This window comes from Eschrichtius robustus, chromosome 8 (genome assembly GCF_028021215.1).
Source record: "Eschrichtius robustus isolate mEscRob2 chromosome 8, mEscRob2.pri, whole genome shotgun sequence".
Lineage (NCBI taxonomy): Eukaryota > Metazoa > Chordata > Mammalia > Artiodactyla > Eschrichtiidae > Eschrichtius > Eschrichtius robustus.
Genome location: NC_090831.1, coordinates 129,854,947 through 129,869,888, shown reverse-complemented (window position 1 = coordinate 129,869,888; position 14,942 = coordinate 129,854,947). Strand labels below are relative to the sequence as shown.

Genomic DNA, 14,942 nt, shown 5'->3' with positions numbered 1-14,942 from the left:
TGGAAGTACCATGAATTAACTGATTTATTTGGAATCCTTGTCTGACGCATTTTTAACGTGCAAGAAACTGTGCTAGGTGCTGGGATTTTACAATCCTGCCCTCTAGGATTTTACAATCTCACTGAATGAGGGAGACACAAAGATACATTTAAAAACAGAGCAGGTGCTGTAATGGAGGGAAGGCTGAACTTGAACCAGGTGGGCACGTGGGGTCAAGGGCTTCCCAGGGGCTGGGCGTTGGAAGAACAACCAGAAGTCAGCAGTTGAAGATGTTCAGATGAACTCAAAGTGCAGAACGTCAAGAGATCACCCCAGTCTACCCTGACAGCAGGAATAAGCCAAGTGAGCTACTAAACCATAGCCTTAAAAAACAAAAACAAAAACCCGGAAAGCTAGGTTACAAAGAAACCTGAATGAACTAAACTCAGAAAGTGATGAGCTCATTCTAGGGGAGAAGAGACCACAGCTGCTTGCCCACAGGCAGGAACCACAGTGGGGAGAGGAAGAAGGCAGCCTAGGTTTTAAGGACTGTTGGCAGTGGAGACTGATGTGAGGATCTAGTCTGGAGGCAGGCTCCACAGAGCACTGAGTACTGGAGATAGGACGCTGGAGGGTGGGAGAACGGGACAAGGACCGAGAGATGTCCTTCCAAGGAACTCCAGGCCTTTCTGAGCACACCTCAGCCCTCCGAAGGCTTAGGATGAGGCTGCATGGTGGAGAAGGATCTGTGAATAGCGTGCAGAAAGCCAGGAAAAGAAGTCTTCAGCAACTCACAGCGGTACTGGGCTGTGACTCAGAGAGAGCTCCCCTGGTTCAGAAAACCGGCAGCTGTCTGCAAAGCATGAAGCGATCCTCAGAGTTGCCCTGGGGCTTGGAGCTGAGCCCTGCCGAAGAAAAGGCCCCAGTCCTGCCCTCAACATTACTGTAGTCAGTAGTGACCGAATCCAACTGCCTCTGCAACAGAATCCACACCAACTTCACTGACAGACCTCATGGACTCAGCTGCCGCATCAGCAGACTGGGAAAAGAAGGGACACTCCGCTTTCTAGGGTTAAATATCATTTACTTCATTCTCCATTACTCTTTTAAACAAAATTTCCAGCGTACGATAAAAAATTGGGAGACGCATGAAGGAATAAGAAAATGTCACTCTTGGTCAAGAGAGTAAAGAGTCGATAGGAGAAGATCCAGGTATGACTCATTCCTTGGGATTATTGGAAAAGGATATCTTAATAATTAGGATAAATATGTTAAAGGATTGAGTGGGAAAGGTGAAAAAGCATAAACGAACAAGTGGAAAACTGTAGCAGAGAGATGGACACAGTAAAAAAGAACCAAATGGAAATGCTAGAAATTAAAGTAATAAGATCAGAAGTAAAGAATTCATTTGAGGAGCTTAATGATAGACTAGACACAGTAGAGGGAAGAATCAGTGAATTTCAAGTCAGCTCAATAGAAATGATCAACAGTGAAACAAAAAGAACATATTGTAGGGCTTCCCTGGTGGCGCAGTGGTTAAGAATCCGCCTGCCAATGCAGGGGACACGGGTTCAAGCCCTGGTCCGGGAAGATCCCACATGCTGTGGAGCAACTAAGCCCGTGTGCCACAACTACCGAGCCTGCGCTCTAGATCCCGTGAGCCACAACTACGAGCCCATGCGCCACAGCTACTGAAACCCGCGCACCTAGAGCCCGTGCTCCGCAACAAGAGAAGCCACCACAATGAGAAGCCTGCGAACCGCAACGAAGAGTAGCCCCCGCTCGCCGCAGCTAGAGAAAGCCTGCACGCAGCAATGGAGACCCAACGCAGTCAAAAATAAAATAAATAAATTTATTTAAAAAAAGAACATGTAAAAAAGAGTGCAAAATGGAACAAAACATCCAAGATACATGGTGCAATTTCAAATAACTCTAAAACAAGTATAATTGGAATCCTAGAAGGGAAAGAGAAAGAGAATTAGGCAGAAGAAATATTTAAAGAAATAATGGCTGGGGTTTTTCCAAAATTGACAAAACTTATCAAAACATAGATCCAAGAAGCTTAGTGAACCTCAAGCAAGATAAATACAAATCTAGGCATATCATAATCAAATTTTGGGGGAAAACCAAAGATAAAGAGGAAATCTTAAAGGTATCCTCAGGGGAAAAAAGACACCTTACATCCATGGGAATGATTATAAGAATGAAGTATTCCTCCTCATGAGGAGACCATAAAACAATGGAAGGACATCTTTCAAGTACTGAAAAGGAAAAAAAGACCAAACAAATCCTGTCAATTTAGACTTCTATATTGTTCAAAACTGTAGGTGAAACAGGAAGAATCTGTGTCTGGAAGACTCATACTCCAGAAATGCTAAAAAAAGTTCTTTAGCTTAAAGAAAAATGATATCATAGAGAAGCCAATATCTACAAAGGGGATGAAAAGAACCAGAAATGGTAAATTTGCAAGTAAATATAAAAGATACACACACATAACATATATAAATTTTTGGATAAAAGCTATTGGATAGTTAAAGCAAAATAATAAAAATTATTGTGGGGTTTTTAGCTTATGTGGAAGAAAAATACGTGACAACAGGACCACAAAGAGTAGGTAGGAATACTGTAATTACACTGTTGTAACTTTTTGTTGCTTTGTGAAGTTCTGTGATATTATTGAAGGTAGACTGTGATAAATTAGACACATTATAATTTTTACAGCAACCATTTTTAAAAATAGGCAAAAATAGGTATAACTGAAGGTCAATTCAGAGATAAAATGGAATGCTAAAAATGCTTCATTTATCCGTAGGAAGGAAAGAAAGGAGGAAGAGAGGAAGAAGGATCAGATGGGTTGAATGTAAAGCAAATATCAAGAAAGTAGAATTAAATCCATCCATATCAATAATTATATTAAATACAAATGGATTAAGCCCTTCAAATAAAAAGCAGAGATGTTCAATCTGAATAAAAATAAAAAACAAGCTTCAACTATATTCTACTAAAGCCAAAGCACATGAAATAGAAAGACATATATAGGTTGAAAGCAAAAGTATGGAAAATATACACAATGGAATCTCTAAATAAGAAAACTGGTGTGACTATATTGATATTAATCAAAGTACACTTCAAGACAAATAGTATTATTAGATATAGAGATGTTTTATAATGAGTAAATGGTCAATTCATTAAGATGACATAGAAATCTTTTTATGAACCTAATGTCAGAGCCTCAAATACATAAAGCAAAAATATGAAACTATTAAAGAGAAATGTACAAGTCCACAATCATTTTTAGAGATTTCAACTTTCCTCTCTCAGTAACTGATTATACAAACTGATTAAATATCAGTAAGGATATAGAAGATTTGAACGACACCATCAACCAACTTAACCTAATTGATATTTATAGAATGATACACCTAAAAACTGCTGAATACACATTATTTTCAAGTACACATTGAGTATTTCCTAAGATGGATCATATGCTGAGCCATAAAGTAAGTCTCAACAAATGTCAAAGGATCAAAATCATGCAGAGAAAGATATTAAAAGAAGAGAAAACTACAGATGATTATGTCAGAAATACAGAAACAAAATTTCTAGACAAATCAAATCCAACAATATAAAAAAATAATAATACATCATGATCAAGGGAGATTTATTCCCGAAATGCACGGCTGGTTACATCTGAAAATTAATCAGTACAACTTACCATATTAACAAGGAAGAGAAAAGCTATATGATAGTCTCAAAAGAGAAAGCACTTGACAAAAGCCAACATCCTGATAGAGACCCACAGCTAACACCATACTGAATGAGGAAGGACTGAATGCTTTCTACTTCAGGTCTGGAATTCCACAAGGATGTCTGCTTTTACCTCTTCTGTGCAACATTGCCCTGGAGGGCCTAGCTCGTGCGATAAAGCAAGAAAAAGGAATAAAAGGCATCCAGATTACGTGATCATCTTTGTAGAAAATTTGGCGGAATCTACAAAAAAGCTACTAAGACGAATAAGTGAGTGTGGAAATGCTGTGGAATGCAGAGTATATATACAAAAATCAATTGTATTTCTATATACCATCAACAATTAGGTATTGGAATTATAAAAATATCATTTGTAATAGCATCAAATATTATGAAACAACTAGACATAATCTAACAAAAATATGTGTAAGGCTTTAAACGTTGAAAATTTTAAAACAATGAGAGTAATTAAAGAAGACCTACATTCGTGGAGATACACTCCATGATCATGTGTGGGAAGACTCAGCAGTGCTAAGGTGGCAGTTTCCCCCAAACTGTTCTATAGACGTGACACCTCTGTTTACAGAGGGAAACCGAGGCTGAAAAAGACAGAGTGAAATGTTCACTTTCAGATGCTTAATTGGTGGTAGAGCTGAAATCAGGGCCCTGGAATTCTTGTTCAACTTTTTCATGTTTGTTTTTTAAGCCAAAAAGAAGGTCCCCAAGTTGCCTTCTTGGAACCCAGTTGAGCACAGTTCTGTATTCTCCGTCAGCCAGCCTGCAGAAAATGGGCCTGCTTCTCTGTGGCACTGCCTGAAGCCAGGCCTGGGGCCAGATCCAGCTCTGCTCCCACTCACCAGAGAGCCTGTCTCCTTATCCACAAAATGGGGAGTCTGCAGACACCAAAATGTCATGTCTGTTGAGAGGGTCAAAAAGAAGTAAAAACACATAAAGCCGAAGAACGGCCTGGCACTGGCGCTCAGAACACACCACCCACGTTGTGGTCTTTACCTGAGGCCCTCCAGGTGGACGTTGCAGGCCGCTGACCTGTAACCCCACGCCTCGTGCTCACCCAGGGCGGACAGAAGAGTGGCCTGCAACTCCACTTCAGTCCATTCCCTTTGCTCTCTGCCTGCGGGCGTGAGGGTGTGGGGTGCAGCTGCTGCAAAGCGCAAAATGCAAAGCGGGAGGAGCGCACGGCGAAGCAGAGGAGATGCAGCGAGAAGGCAGTGCCGAGGGGAGCCGAGGACCAACGTGTGCTTCCTGTCATCGGCCGTCTCTGTGCACTAGTTCCAAGCTACATAATGGGGCATCATTTGCACATATCCATAACTTAACATCCACGCTTCGTACTGCTGTCAACTTTCTGCAAAATTCATTGATCCTGTGGTCTAGAACTTAACGCCTCTTCAACCTCAGATTTTGTGGACTCTAGAAACTGGGGACTGATTTTTCTAACTGATAGCTCTGTATCTGAGCAGCAGGTAGCATAGCTGTCGTGGTCAAAGGAAGACCAGCGTGAGGCTCCTCTGAATGCAGATACGTTTGTGTCCCGGGGACAGTGCTGTCAGTAAGAATGACACCCCCAATCTGCTGCCCCTGAACGTGGGCGGGTAGCTTAGAGCCTGAACGGGACTGAGCACTGACCACCTTCCCACTGTGTGGAGAGAGAGAGAGAGAGACAGGACGGTGTGCCAGAATTACCCTCTACGGCCCGAGCCCAAAACGGCAGAGCAGGCTAACCCCAGCTCTCCGTTAATGAGCCGGAGGTGAGGGTTGCCGAGACCCACCCCAGCTCCCCAATCTTGCCGCCTGCAACGGCATCATGGGGCCGTCTCATTAGGAAGCCTGTGGACAGCCCCACCGCGGTGTGCTTTGTCACGCCGGCAGCAAGTGTGTCTTGATCAATGTGCCTGTCAACGCTGCCTTCGGGCTGTGAGACAGACCGGAGGAAATGTTTGTTATGTGGTCAAAAGATGGCTCAATTTGGGTTTCCTAATTTGTTCTGGATCCTTGGCACAAGAGAATATTTGATGAGCATGAGTGACCAGTGTATAGACAAAAGTCTCATCCACTCAGTGTTTGCTGGCAAGTGGGACTCTGAGGGCCTGCAGTCTGAACTCATAATTGTGCAGTCTGGGACCGGGCAGGTGTACTTCCATGAGAGGAAGGGGCCCTGCCTTCCGGCTCTAGTACCCAGGCCCTGGCACAGCTGGGAGCGAGGGGAGCCACGCAGGCAGGGGATGTGGTGCAGGTGTGGCTCCAGGAAGCTGCCCTGATTTCCCCAGCTGATGATGATCACTTCCTTCCAAACTCCGCATCACCAAACCTCTTTGATGTACTTTCCATTATAGCTACTAATGCCTATGACTTAACTCGCATTTCAGTCTGCAGGCTGTTTGAAGACAGGCCCACGTTTGAGGCATTCTTCCCCCGTAGGATGGAGAATGTGGTCCAGAGCTCAGGACACAGCAGCAGTAGTGGTTGTGATGCTTGATGGCAATGGCACTGATGCTGACTACCATTTATCCCGTGCCCTCCGCTGAGCCGCGTGCTGAACTAGGCACCTGTACGCTCCCTGATACAACTGCTTCAGGAAAAAAAAGGATCCCCCCCCCCCCCGCCTCAGTTTTGCAGGAGCAAAAGTGGAGCTCAAAGAGGTTAGAAAGTTATGAAGGTTACGCAGAGCTGTGCTGACAGGACTGGGCCAGTCTCCCAACCGAGCCTTCTGTCCGCTTGGTTTACTCAGCAGACCCTTGTGGGATGCGCAGGGAGCGGATCTGCGCCGTCTCGTGTGGAGCACGATGGGCTGAGGAGTATCGTCTCAGGGTTCATTCCAGGAAGGTCGGCAGCAGTTCTCAGCTGCTTCACACGCACGACGCAGACCACACCAGCGACACCCAAACTAGATTTGTATGACACACAGTATGAAGGGTTAACCTGCCAGGAGTGGCTGTACCACGTGCTGGAAATTGGCCAGTTCTCATGCTTTTCAAAGGTTGCTAATCTCCAGAGTTGGGCAACTGCAGTCGTAACAATTATTCAGCATTATCTTAGGAAATCTGACATCATAGGTTTGTTGAACTGAGGTTTAAAACATCTTCAGAATAGGGGTTTGAAAATGAGTTGCAGAATTTTAGACTCAGAGGGGCAAGTGGAGCAGAGCCCACTTGGATGGCTCTCTCAGGGCTGGTGCTCAGGTCCCCGCCGCTCTAAGGGAGATGCAGGTGTGAGACGGTCAAGTGAGTGACAGCCACTAGCTGTTCGCAGGCTAGCGGTAAGCCACTAGTAAGGAGGAGCTACTAGCGCTTCTGTGCCAGGTGCTACGACCATCATCCCCATTTCACAGGTGACTTAGAGGTTAAATAACTCGCCAAGGCAAAGGTCGCTAAGCAGCAGAGGTGAGATCCAAGCCCGGGCGGCCTTGCCCGGAGTCCGGCTCCCTCCACACGCTCACTCCGTCCCGATAGGAAGCCTCAAAGAGGAAGCGACCGAGAGGATACCCTCCTCGCTGCTCCCCCCCGACCCCAGGCTCTGGGTGACCTGGGCACCCTCACCAGGGGCCGCGGTAAGCTCTCCCACTCTCAGAGGACCTGGGGTCACCTGTGAAAACTGAAGTTTTTTTTAATTATTATTACTTTTACAGTCTGCCTACTGAAATATTCTTTTTCCCTCTTCACCTTAATTTGGTTCAGAGCATAAAAGACCCCACACAGATTGTTTACCCTGGTCCACTGCACGGATCACACTCGGCGCTGATTGTCTGCGCTGCGTGCAGCCTGCTGTGTCCGCCACCCGAGCTCTCCACTCGACTATAATGAAAGGCCCTTTGAGTAGAAGGTGCATTCGCAGCAAAGAGGGTCGGTGCTCATGGCACCGTAATGAGGCTCTGGGAGGCCGTCCCAGCCGCCAGCGCTGGGGCCCGACCAGGTGTTCAGAGACAGCCTTTCTCCACGGAAGTTCAGGCTGAACTTAAGATTGACATTTACACCCAATTTGTGCAAAACTGCTGGAGGGGCTATTTGTTGTGGAGGCATCCTCTCTCTCTTTCTCTCTCTCTCTCTCTCTCTCTCTCTCTCATGAATCTTACTTTTTCTCTTCTAAAGGAAAAGCAGTTGATTTCAGCCAGCACTTGAACAAAATTATACATTTGGATGACAACTAAAATCACATCATTTAGAAATAAAAACAATCTTAGAGATAATGGCCAATCTCCTTTGACAGTAGAAAACCGAGTGTCAAGAGGTCAGGTGACTTGCCCAAGCTCATATGTGAGAAAGGAAAGTAGCACGCCTGTCAACCCCAGTTTCCTGCTTCAGGCTTGCTACATGAAAATCTATCCTGCAAGGCTGAACCCAAAGATTTTTAAAAGTAGACAGATTTGGGAGTCTGAACCACTGTCTTAAATTCAGTGATGGCTGCACATCTTAACTAGATCCCCAAGTATATACCCACTGACTAAACACTGATTTGTGCCCCAAGGGAGGTGCATGTAGAAAATATGAACGGGCAAGATATTAAAAGTTTATGGTCCCTGCACCCAGAGAAAAACCATGAAAGCAGCCCTGAGTAATCTCCAAGTGGGAAATTAATGTTTGTCCCTGAAATTCTGATGGTGCCATCGTCAGAGGTAGAACACTGAGATTTCTAACGTTTTTACAGCTGTCCCAGACGTGAGGAAACTGGGCCTTGTTTTGTCTAGTGGGCAAAACAAAGTGTGATGAGATGACGTCCGGGGAACGTTTACTAAATGAGTGAGGAGGGAAAGTGGACGGAGGCTGAGGGAAAGGCCATGGATTCGACATCATCTGTAAAGCAGGAGGCCCTGGCAGCTCCACCGGCCAGAATATCGCGGTTAAAAGGATTGGATGGATGTAAAAGGGATTTAAGTGATCAGTAAAGACAGGAGCTGGAGTGAAATAAAAACCATCAGACAGAGGAGAGGGTCAGTCGCGGGGGAAGCTGCTCTGTGGAGTTACAGTACGCACCGGTGCAGGCACAGGGTTTGGGTAGACATTCCCCACAGAAGGCATGAGCACGTGAGAAGGGGCTCCGCATCCCTCACCAGCGGACCCACGGGAGCGCCCTCACCGCTGCATGCCTATGTCAGAGGAAGACAGCTATAACGTAAAATAAAAAATAGTAAGTGGAGAAGTGGAGCCCTCACGCTGCTGGGGCGCGGGTGACGGTGCTGCTGCCGCGTGGGAACACGTTTTGGCGGCTCCTGGGCAGTTCATGCAGAGCTGACCACTGCCCCGCACCCCACTCCCAGCCAGGCACGTGCCCGGGAGACATGAAAACATAGGTCCACACAGAGACTTGTACAGGAAGGTTCACAGCAGCGTTATTCACAATGGCCCCAAAATGGAAACAACCCAGATGTTCACCAGCTGAGGAACGAAGAAACCAAAATGTGCTCTGTCCTTAATCAGAACAATTTTCAGTCATCAAAAGGAATTTGGCACCAACACGGATGCACCTTGGAATAATCATGCTCATCGAAAGAAGCCAGACACAAAGGCCCCACTGTGATTCTGTTTACATGAAGTGTCCAAATTAGGCGAATTCATGGAGAAGGGAGGTAGATGAGCAGTTGCCTGGGGCGGGGGGGAGGAGGAACGGGAATGGGGTGATAAAGTGTTCTGCATCAGGCGATGTTTGCACCGCTCTGTGGATCTACTGAAAACACTGAATGGGGGGAATCTCATGGCGTATGAACTGTATGTCAATAAAGCTGTTATGAAAACAACTATGGGAGGAATGTGCACGCGGCACCCGGTCCATCGGTGAGTTAATCCGTGGCGCCTGTTTGGGGTGCGCGTTCCGGGTGCCTGGGGCTGCTTTAGCGCCTGGAGGTCCAGACCCGGTGCCACTTCAGGGCCTGCCCGTCGGTGGGCGCTCACCTGCTGTTTGTCCCCCGGCCCCTGCAGGGTGAGGACCCCCCGGCCGACAGCGCGCTGACCTTCGTGGCCCGGACGTCCGCCCTGACCTACGCCCCCGCGTCCCGGGCCGACTTCCCCGGGGACCGCCCGCTGCGCACGCTCCGCCGGCTCCAGCCCGACGAGCTCAGCCCCAAGGTGGCCGGCGGTGCGGACAGGCGGAGTCTGGTCGCCGCGCTGGGTGCCTTCGCGGCCCGGAAGCCCCCCGCGCCCCCCAGGGACGGCGACCCCGCACCCCGCAACCTCGTGCGCGCGCCCTGGCGAGAGCCCAGGGTCCTTTCGGCACCGGCGGCCCCCCAGAAATGGCCCTCGCCTCCGGACCCCAGGGACGCCCTGGGCACGGACGACGGTAAGTACCCTTCGCGTGCTTCTCGCCGGCTTGTTTCTGCCTCTCGGGCAGCTGCCCAGGCCGGGCCTCCGAGGGTCTCTCCACGCGCACCAGGCTCCCCCGTAGAGGAGAGGGGCCGAGGCGTGGGAGGGGCCGTCCGTGCTGGCCCTGCTCCTGGGTCGCGGGGACTCGGGCGGCCGATGACCGCGGCGGAGGGGCCTTCGGATCTCCTGGGGGAGGCGCCCTCCGCGTTTAGTTCTCGCTGCCCCGACAGTCTCGCTCTTTCATGACTTCATTGATGGAGATGATGAGGGAACACGACTCACAGGCCAAAGCTGGCCCCGCCCAGCGTTTGGCAGATTGAATATAAACGACTTACAAGTCCACTGCCCTTTCCTTTTGTCTCCGCCTCCCCACTCCTGTGGTCGGACTCATGCCCAGCTCCTTGGTTCATGGGTGTTTGCTGGTCCCCATGAGACCAGCCGGAAACGAACGCTGCCCCCAGTGCCGTGGGTGTACTTGGGCCCTTGAAGTGACCGGCCCTCGAGGCCGCAGCTTCGGCCCTTGATGTGAGTCACCCCTGCTGTGGTCGCCCCACGGGAGGAGGGCTGTTGGCCGGTCCTAGCCTCTGTAAGATGCCCAAGGGCCTCATCTGTTTTCTAACAGCCTTTCCCTAAGACCAGAAAATATAAAGTGCGATTTCGATAAAATATGACTTCTCCTTTGAAGGTATACAAATAATAACATCAAGCAGGTAACAGATTAAAAAAATACTGAGTGTCCGTTCCCATTAGCGCTCCCTGTCTGTAAGTGGAGGCTTGATCGGGGCTGCTCTGGTGGGGCTCTTCGGGGAACAGCCTCTGAAGATGCTCTCTCCGCTCTCCAGTGACCCTTACTAACGGCATCATTTGGTTGGCGTTTTCTCCTGTGCTACGTTGCAGTGTTGGTTATCTTTTTATATATTTTATATTATTATGTTAGTCTTCAGAGCAAACAGAGAGACTTGTAGGATGAACGCCCACACATGCATTGCTGGGCTCCTCTCGCTACTTCTCTCGCTACTTCTGTGACCCCCTCCTCCCCTACGCTGACAGATTCAATCTGACGCTGTCAGCTTTCACCTGGCACGCTTCAGTATTCCACTGCCAGAGATAACGACTCTTGAATAAACCTAACCAAACAGCTTTATCACATGTTAAACTTCATACTAATGTCTTCATATCACCAAATATCTAATCTGTGTTTAAATTTCTCACTTGTACATTTTCTTTACAGTCGGTTCTTTGAAGGCAGGATCCAAAGACGGTCCACTGAATTGGTGGACGTACCTGTTAAGCCCCTTTGAAACTACAAAAGCTTTCTCCTCCCTCTTTTATTCCCTTGCATCATTTTTTTAAAAAAATACTGTTTCAGGTGTACAACATTTTAGTTTGACATCTGTATACACTACAGAGTGATCACCATCAAAGGTCTAAATTACCATCCATCTCCATACAGCTGACCTCTTCACCCATTTTGCCCCCATCAACCCCGTCCTCTCTGGTAATCACTAATCTATTCCCTGTATCTATGAGGTTTTGCTTTATTTTGTTTCTTTATTTTAGATTCCACATACGAGTGAAATCATACGGTATTTGTCTTTCTCCTTCCAACTTATTTCACTAGCTTAATACCCTCTAGGTCCATCCATGTTGTAGCAAATGGCAGAATTTCATTCTTTTTCATGACTGAGTAATATTCCATTGTATATATGTATGTACTGCACCTTTTGTTTTGTTTTGTTTTTAAAGATTTTTTTTTTGATGTGGACTTTTTTTTTTTTTAAGTCTTTACTGAATTTGCTACAGTATTGCTTCTGTTTTATGTTTCAGTTCTTTGGCCCTGAGGCATGTGGGATCTTAGTTCCCCTACCAGGGATCGAACCTGCACCCCCTGCTTTGGAAGGTGAAGTCTTAACCACTGGACCACTAGGGAAGTCCCACCACATCTTCTTTATCCATTCATCTGTTGATGGATACTTAGGATGCTTCCATATCTTGTATTGCAATGAACATGGGGGTGCATATATCTTTTTGAATTAGTGTTTTTGTTTTCTTTGGATAAGTACCCAAGAGTGGAATTGCTGGATCATATGGTAGTTCTGTTTTTAATTTCTTGAGAAATCTCCATACTCTTTTCCAAAGTGGCTGCACCAATTTACATTCCCACCAATAGTGCACAAGGGTTCCCTTTTCTCCACATTCTGTCCAACGTTTGTTATTTCTTGTCTTTTCAATAATAGCTATTCTGATAGGTGATATCAATGAGGAGATATCTCATTGTGGTTTTGCTTTGCATTTCTCTGATGATGAGTGATGTTGAGCATCTTTTCATGTGCCTGTTGGTCATCTGTATGTTTTCCTTGAAAATGTTTATTCAGATCCTCAGCCCATTTTGTAATCAAGTTTTTGGCTTTTTGTCGTTGAGTTGTATGAGTTCTTTTTATATCTTGGATATTAACCCCTTATTATTATATGCTTTTCAGGTTTCTTCTCCCATTCAGTAGGGTGCCTTTTCATTTTTTTTTTTAAATTTTATTTATTTATTTATTTATGGCTGTGTTGGGTCGTTGTTTCTGTGCGAGGGCTTTCTCTAGTTGCGGCAAGTGGGGGCCACTCTTCATCGCGGTGCACCGGCCTCTCACCATCGCGGCCTCTCTTGTTGCAGAGCACAGGCTCCAGACGCGCAGGCTCAGCAATTGTGGCTCACGGGCCTAGTCGCTCCGCGGCATGTGGGATCTTCCCAGACCAGGGCTCGAACCCGTGTCCCCTGCATTGGCAGGCAGATTCTCAACCACTGTGCTGCTAGGGAAGCCCACCTTTTCATTTTGATGATGGTTTTCTTTGCTGTGCAGAAGCTTTTTAGTTTGATGTAGCCCCATTTGTTTATGTTTTGCATTTGCTTCCCTTGCTTTTGGTGTCAGATCCACAAAAACATCTCTAAGATCCATGTCAGTGAGGTTACTGCGTATGTTTTCTTCTAGGAATTTCATGGTTTCAGGTCTTACATTCAAGTCTTTAATTCACTTTAAGTTAATTTTTGTGTATGGTGTAAGATTGTAGTCTAGTTTCATTCTTTTACATGTGGCTGTTCAGTTTTCCCCACACTATTTATTGAAGAGACTGCCTTTTCTCCACTGTATATTCTTGCCTCCCCTATGGTAGATTAATTGACCATATAAGTGTGGGTTTATTGCTGCGTTCTCAGTTCTGTTCCATTGATCTATGTGTGTGTTTTTGCGCAGTACCATCCTGTTTTATAACTGAGGCTTTGTAATATAGTCTGAAGTCAGGGAGCTTGATGCCTTCAGCTTTGTTCTTCTTTCTCAATATTGTTTTGGATATTCAGGGTCTTCTGTGGTTTTACAGATTTTAGAATGATTTGTTGTAGTTCTGTGAAATATGACATTGGAATTTTGATAGAGATTGCAGTGAATCTGTAAATTGCTTGGAGTAGTATGGACATCTTCACAATATTAATTCTTCTAATCCATGAACAAGGAATGATGACCTTGCTGGGTAGAGAATTCTTGGTTGGAAGTTTTTTCCTTGCAGCACTTTGAATATGTCATGCCACTTCTTTCTGGCCTGCAAACTTTCTGCTAAAAAATCTGCTGATAGCCTCATGGGGGTTCCCTTGTATGTAACAAGTTGTTTTTCTCTTGCTGCTTTTAGGATTCTCTCTTTATCCTTAGCTTTTACCATTTTAATTATAATGTGTCTTGGTATGTGTCTCTTTGGGTTCATCTTCTTCAGAACCCTCTGGGCTTCCAGGACCTGGATGTCTGTTTCCTTCCCCAGATTAGGGAAGTTTTCAGCCACTATTTCTTCTAATAATTTTTCTGGCCCTTTCTCTCTCTCTCTTCTCCTTCTGGGGTCCCCATAAAGCAAATGTTATTTCGCTTGATGTTCTCCCAAAGGTCTTTTAAGGTAGCTTCACTTTTTAAGTTCTCTTTTGTTTTGCTGCTCTGAGTTCCACTGCTTTGTCTTCCAGCTACTGATTCGTCTTCTGCCTTATCCAGTCTGCTGTTGAACCCCTCTAGTGCATTCTTCTGTTCAGTTATAACTTCTGTTTGGTACTTTCTTATAATTTCTGTCCCTTTGTTAAGTTCCGGCTGTGTTCGTCCATTCTTCTTCTGGGTTCAGTGAGCATCTTTATGACCATTATTTTAAACTCTTTATCAGCTGAGTTGCTTTTCTCTATTTCATTTAGTTCTTTTTCAGAGGTTTATGTCTTGTTCTTTTGATTGGAACATGTTCCTTTGTCTCCTTATTTTGCCTAATTCTCTGTGTCTGTTTCTCTGTGTTAGGTGTGTCAGCTACCTCTCCCGGTCTTGAGGAGTGGCTTTTGTAGGAGACATCCTGTGGGGCTCAGAGGTGCAATCCCACTGGCCACCGGAGCCCGGGGCTCAAGGGGTGTGCCCGTGTGGGGCACCTGCCCTCCTGTCGTGGCGAGGTCAGGGTTGCGGAGGGGCGCTGGCGGGTGGGGTTATCGCTGACTGGTCGCGAGCCCTGCTGAGGTGCAGGGGTGGCAGCGCTCTTGGTAGGGTGCTAACAGGTTAGGTGGGGATTTCCACAATGGCGCCTGCAGTGTCTCGGTCCCTGGAGAGCATCCCAAGTGGTCCCTGTTTCTCCAGCAGGTACTTCAAGATTAGTAAGTGGGTCTCCTTCCTCTGTGATCCAGGTGCCTTGCAATCTGGCACGTTTGCGTCGGTTTTGAGTCAAGTGAGTCTGCACAAGGGCCCTTTAAGAGCGAATTTCCCATTCTCTGTAGTTCTGTAGTTTTCTTAGATGTATTTCCTGTTGGTTTTCAAAGCCAGCTGTTTTGGGGGCTCACCTCTCCTGTGCAGGGTCTGGGGGCTGGAGAGCCTCTTGGGGGGCTCGAATCCCTCGCTCCTCAGAGGGAAGATT

The 14,942-nt window shown here is 46.6% G+C and overlaps 1 protein-coding gene across 1 annotated transcript in view; it reads left to right on the top strand.

Annotated features, from left to right (window-relative positions):
- PTPRN2 (protein tyrosine phosphatase receptor type N2) overlaps positions 1-14,942 on the top strand; it is a 684,054-nt gene that overhangs the window by 235,286 nt on the left and 433,826 nt on the right. The window contains 1 exon segment of the mRNA XM_068550211.1: positions 9,657-10,014. Coding sequence (XP_068406312.1) covers positions 9,657-10,014 — 358 coding nt within the window.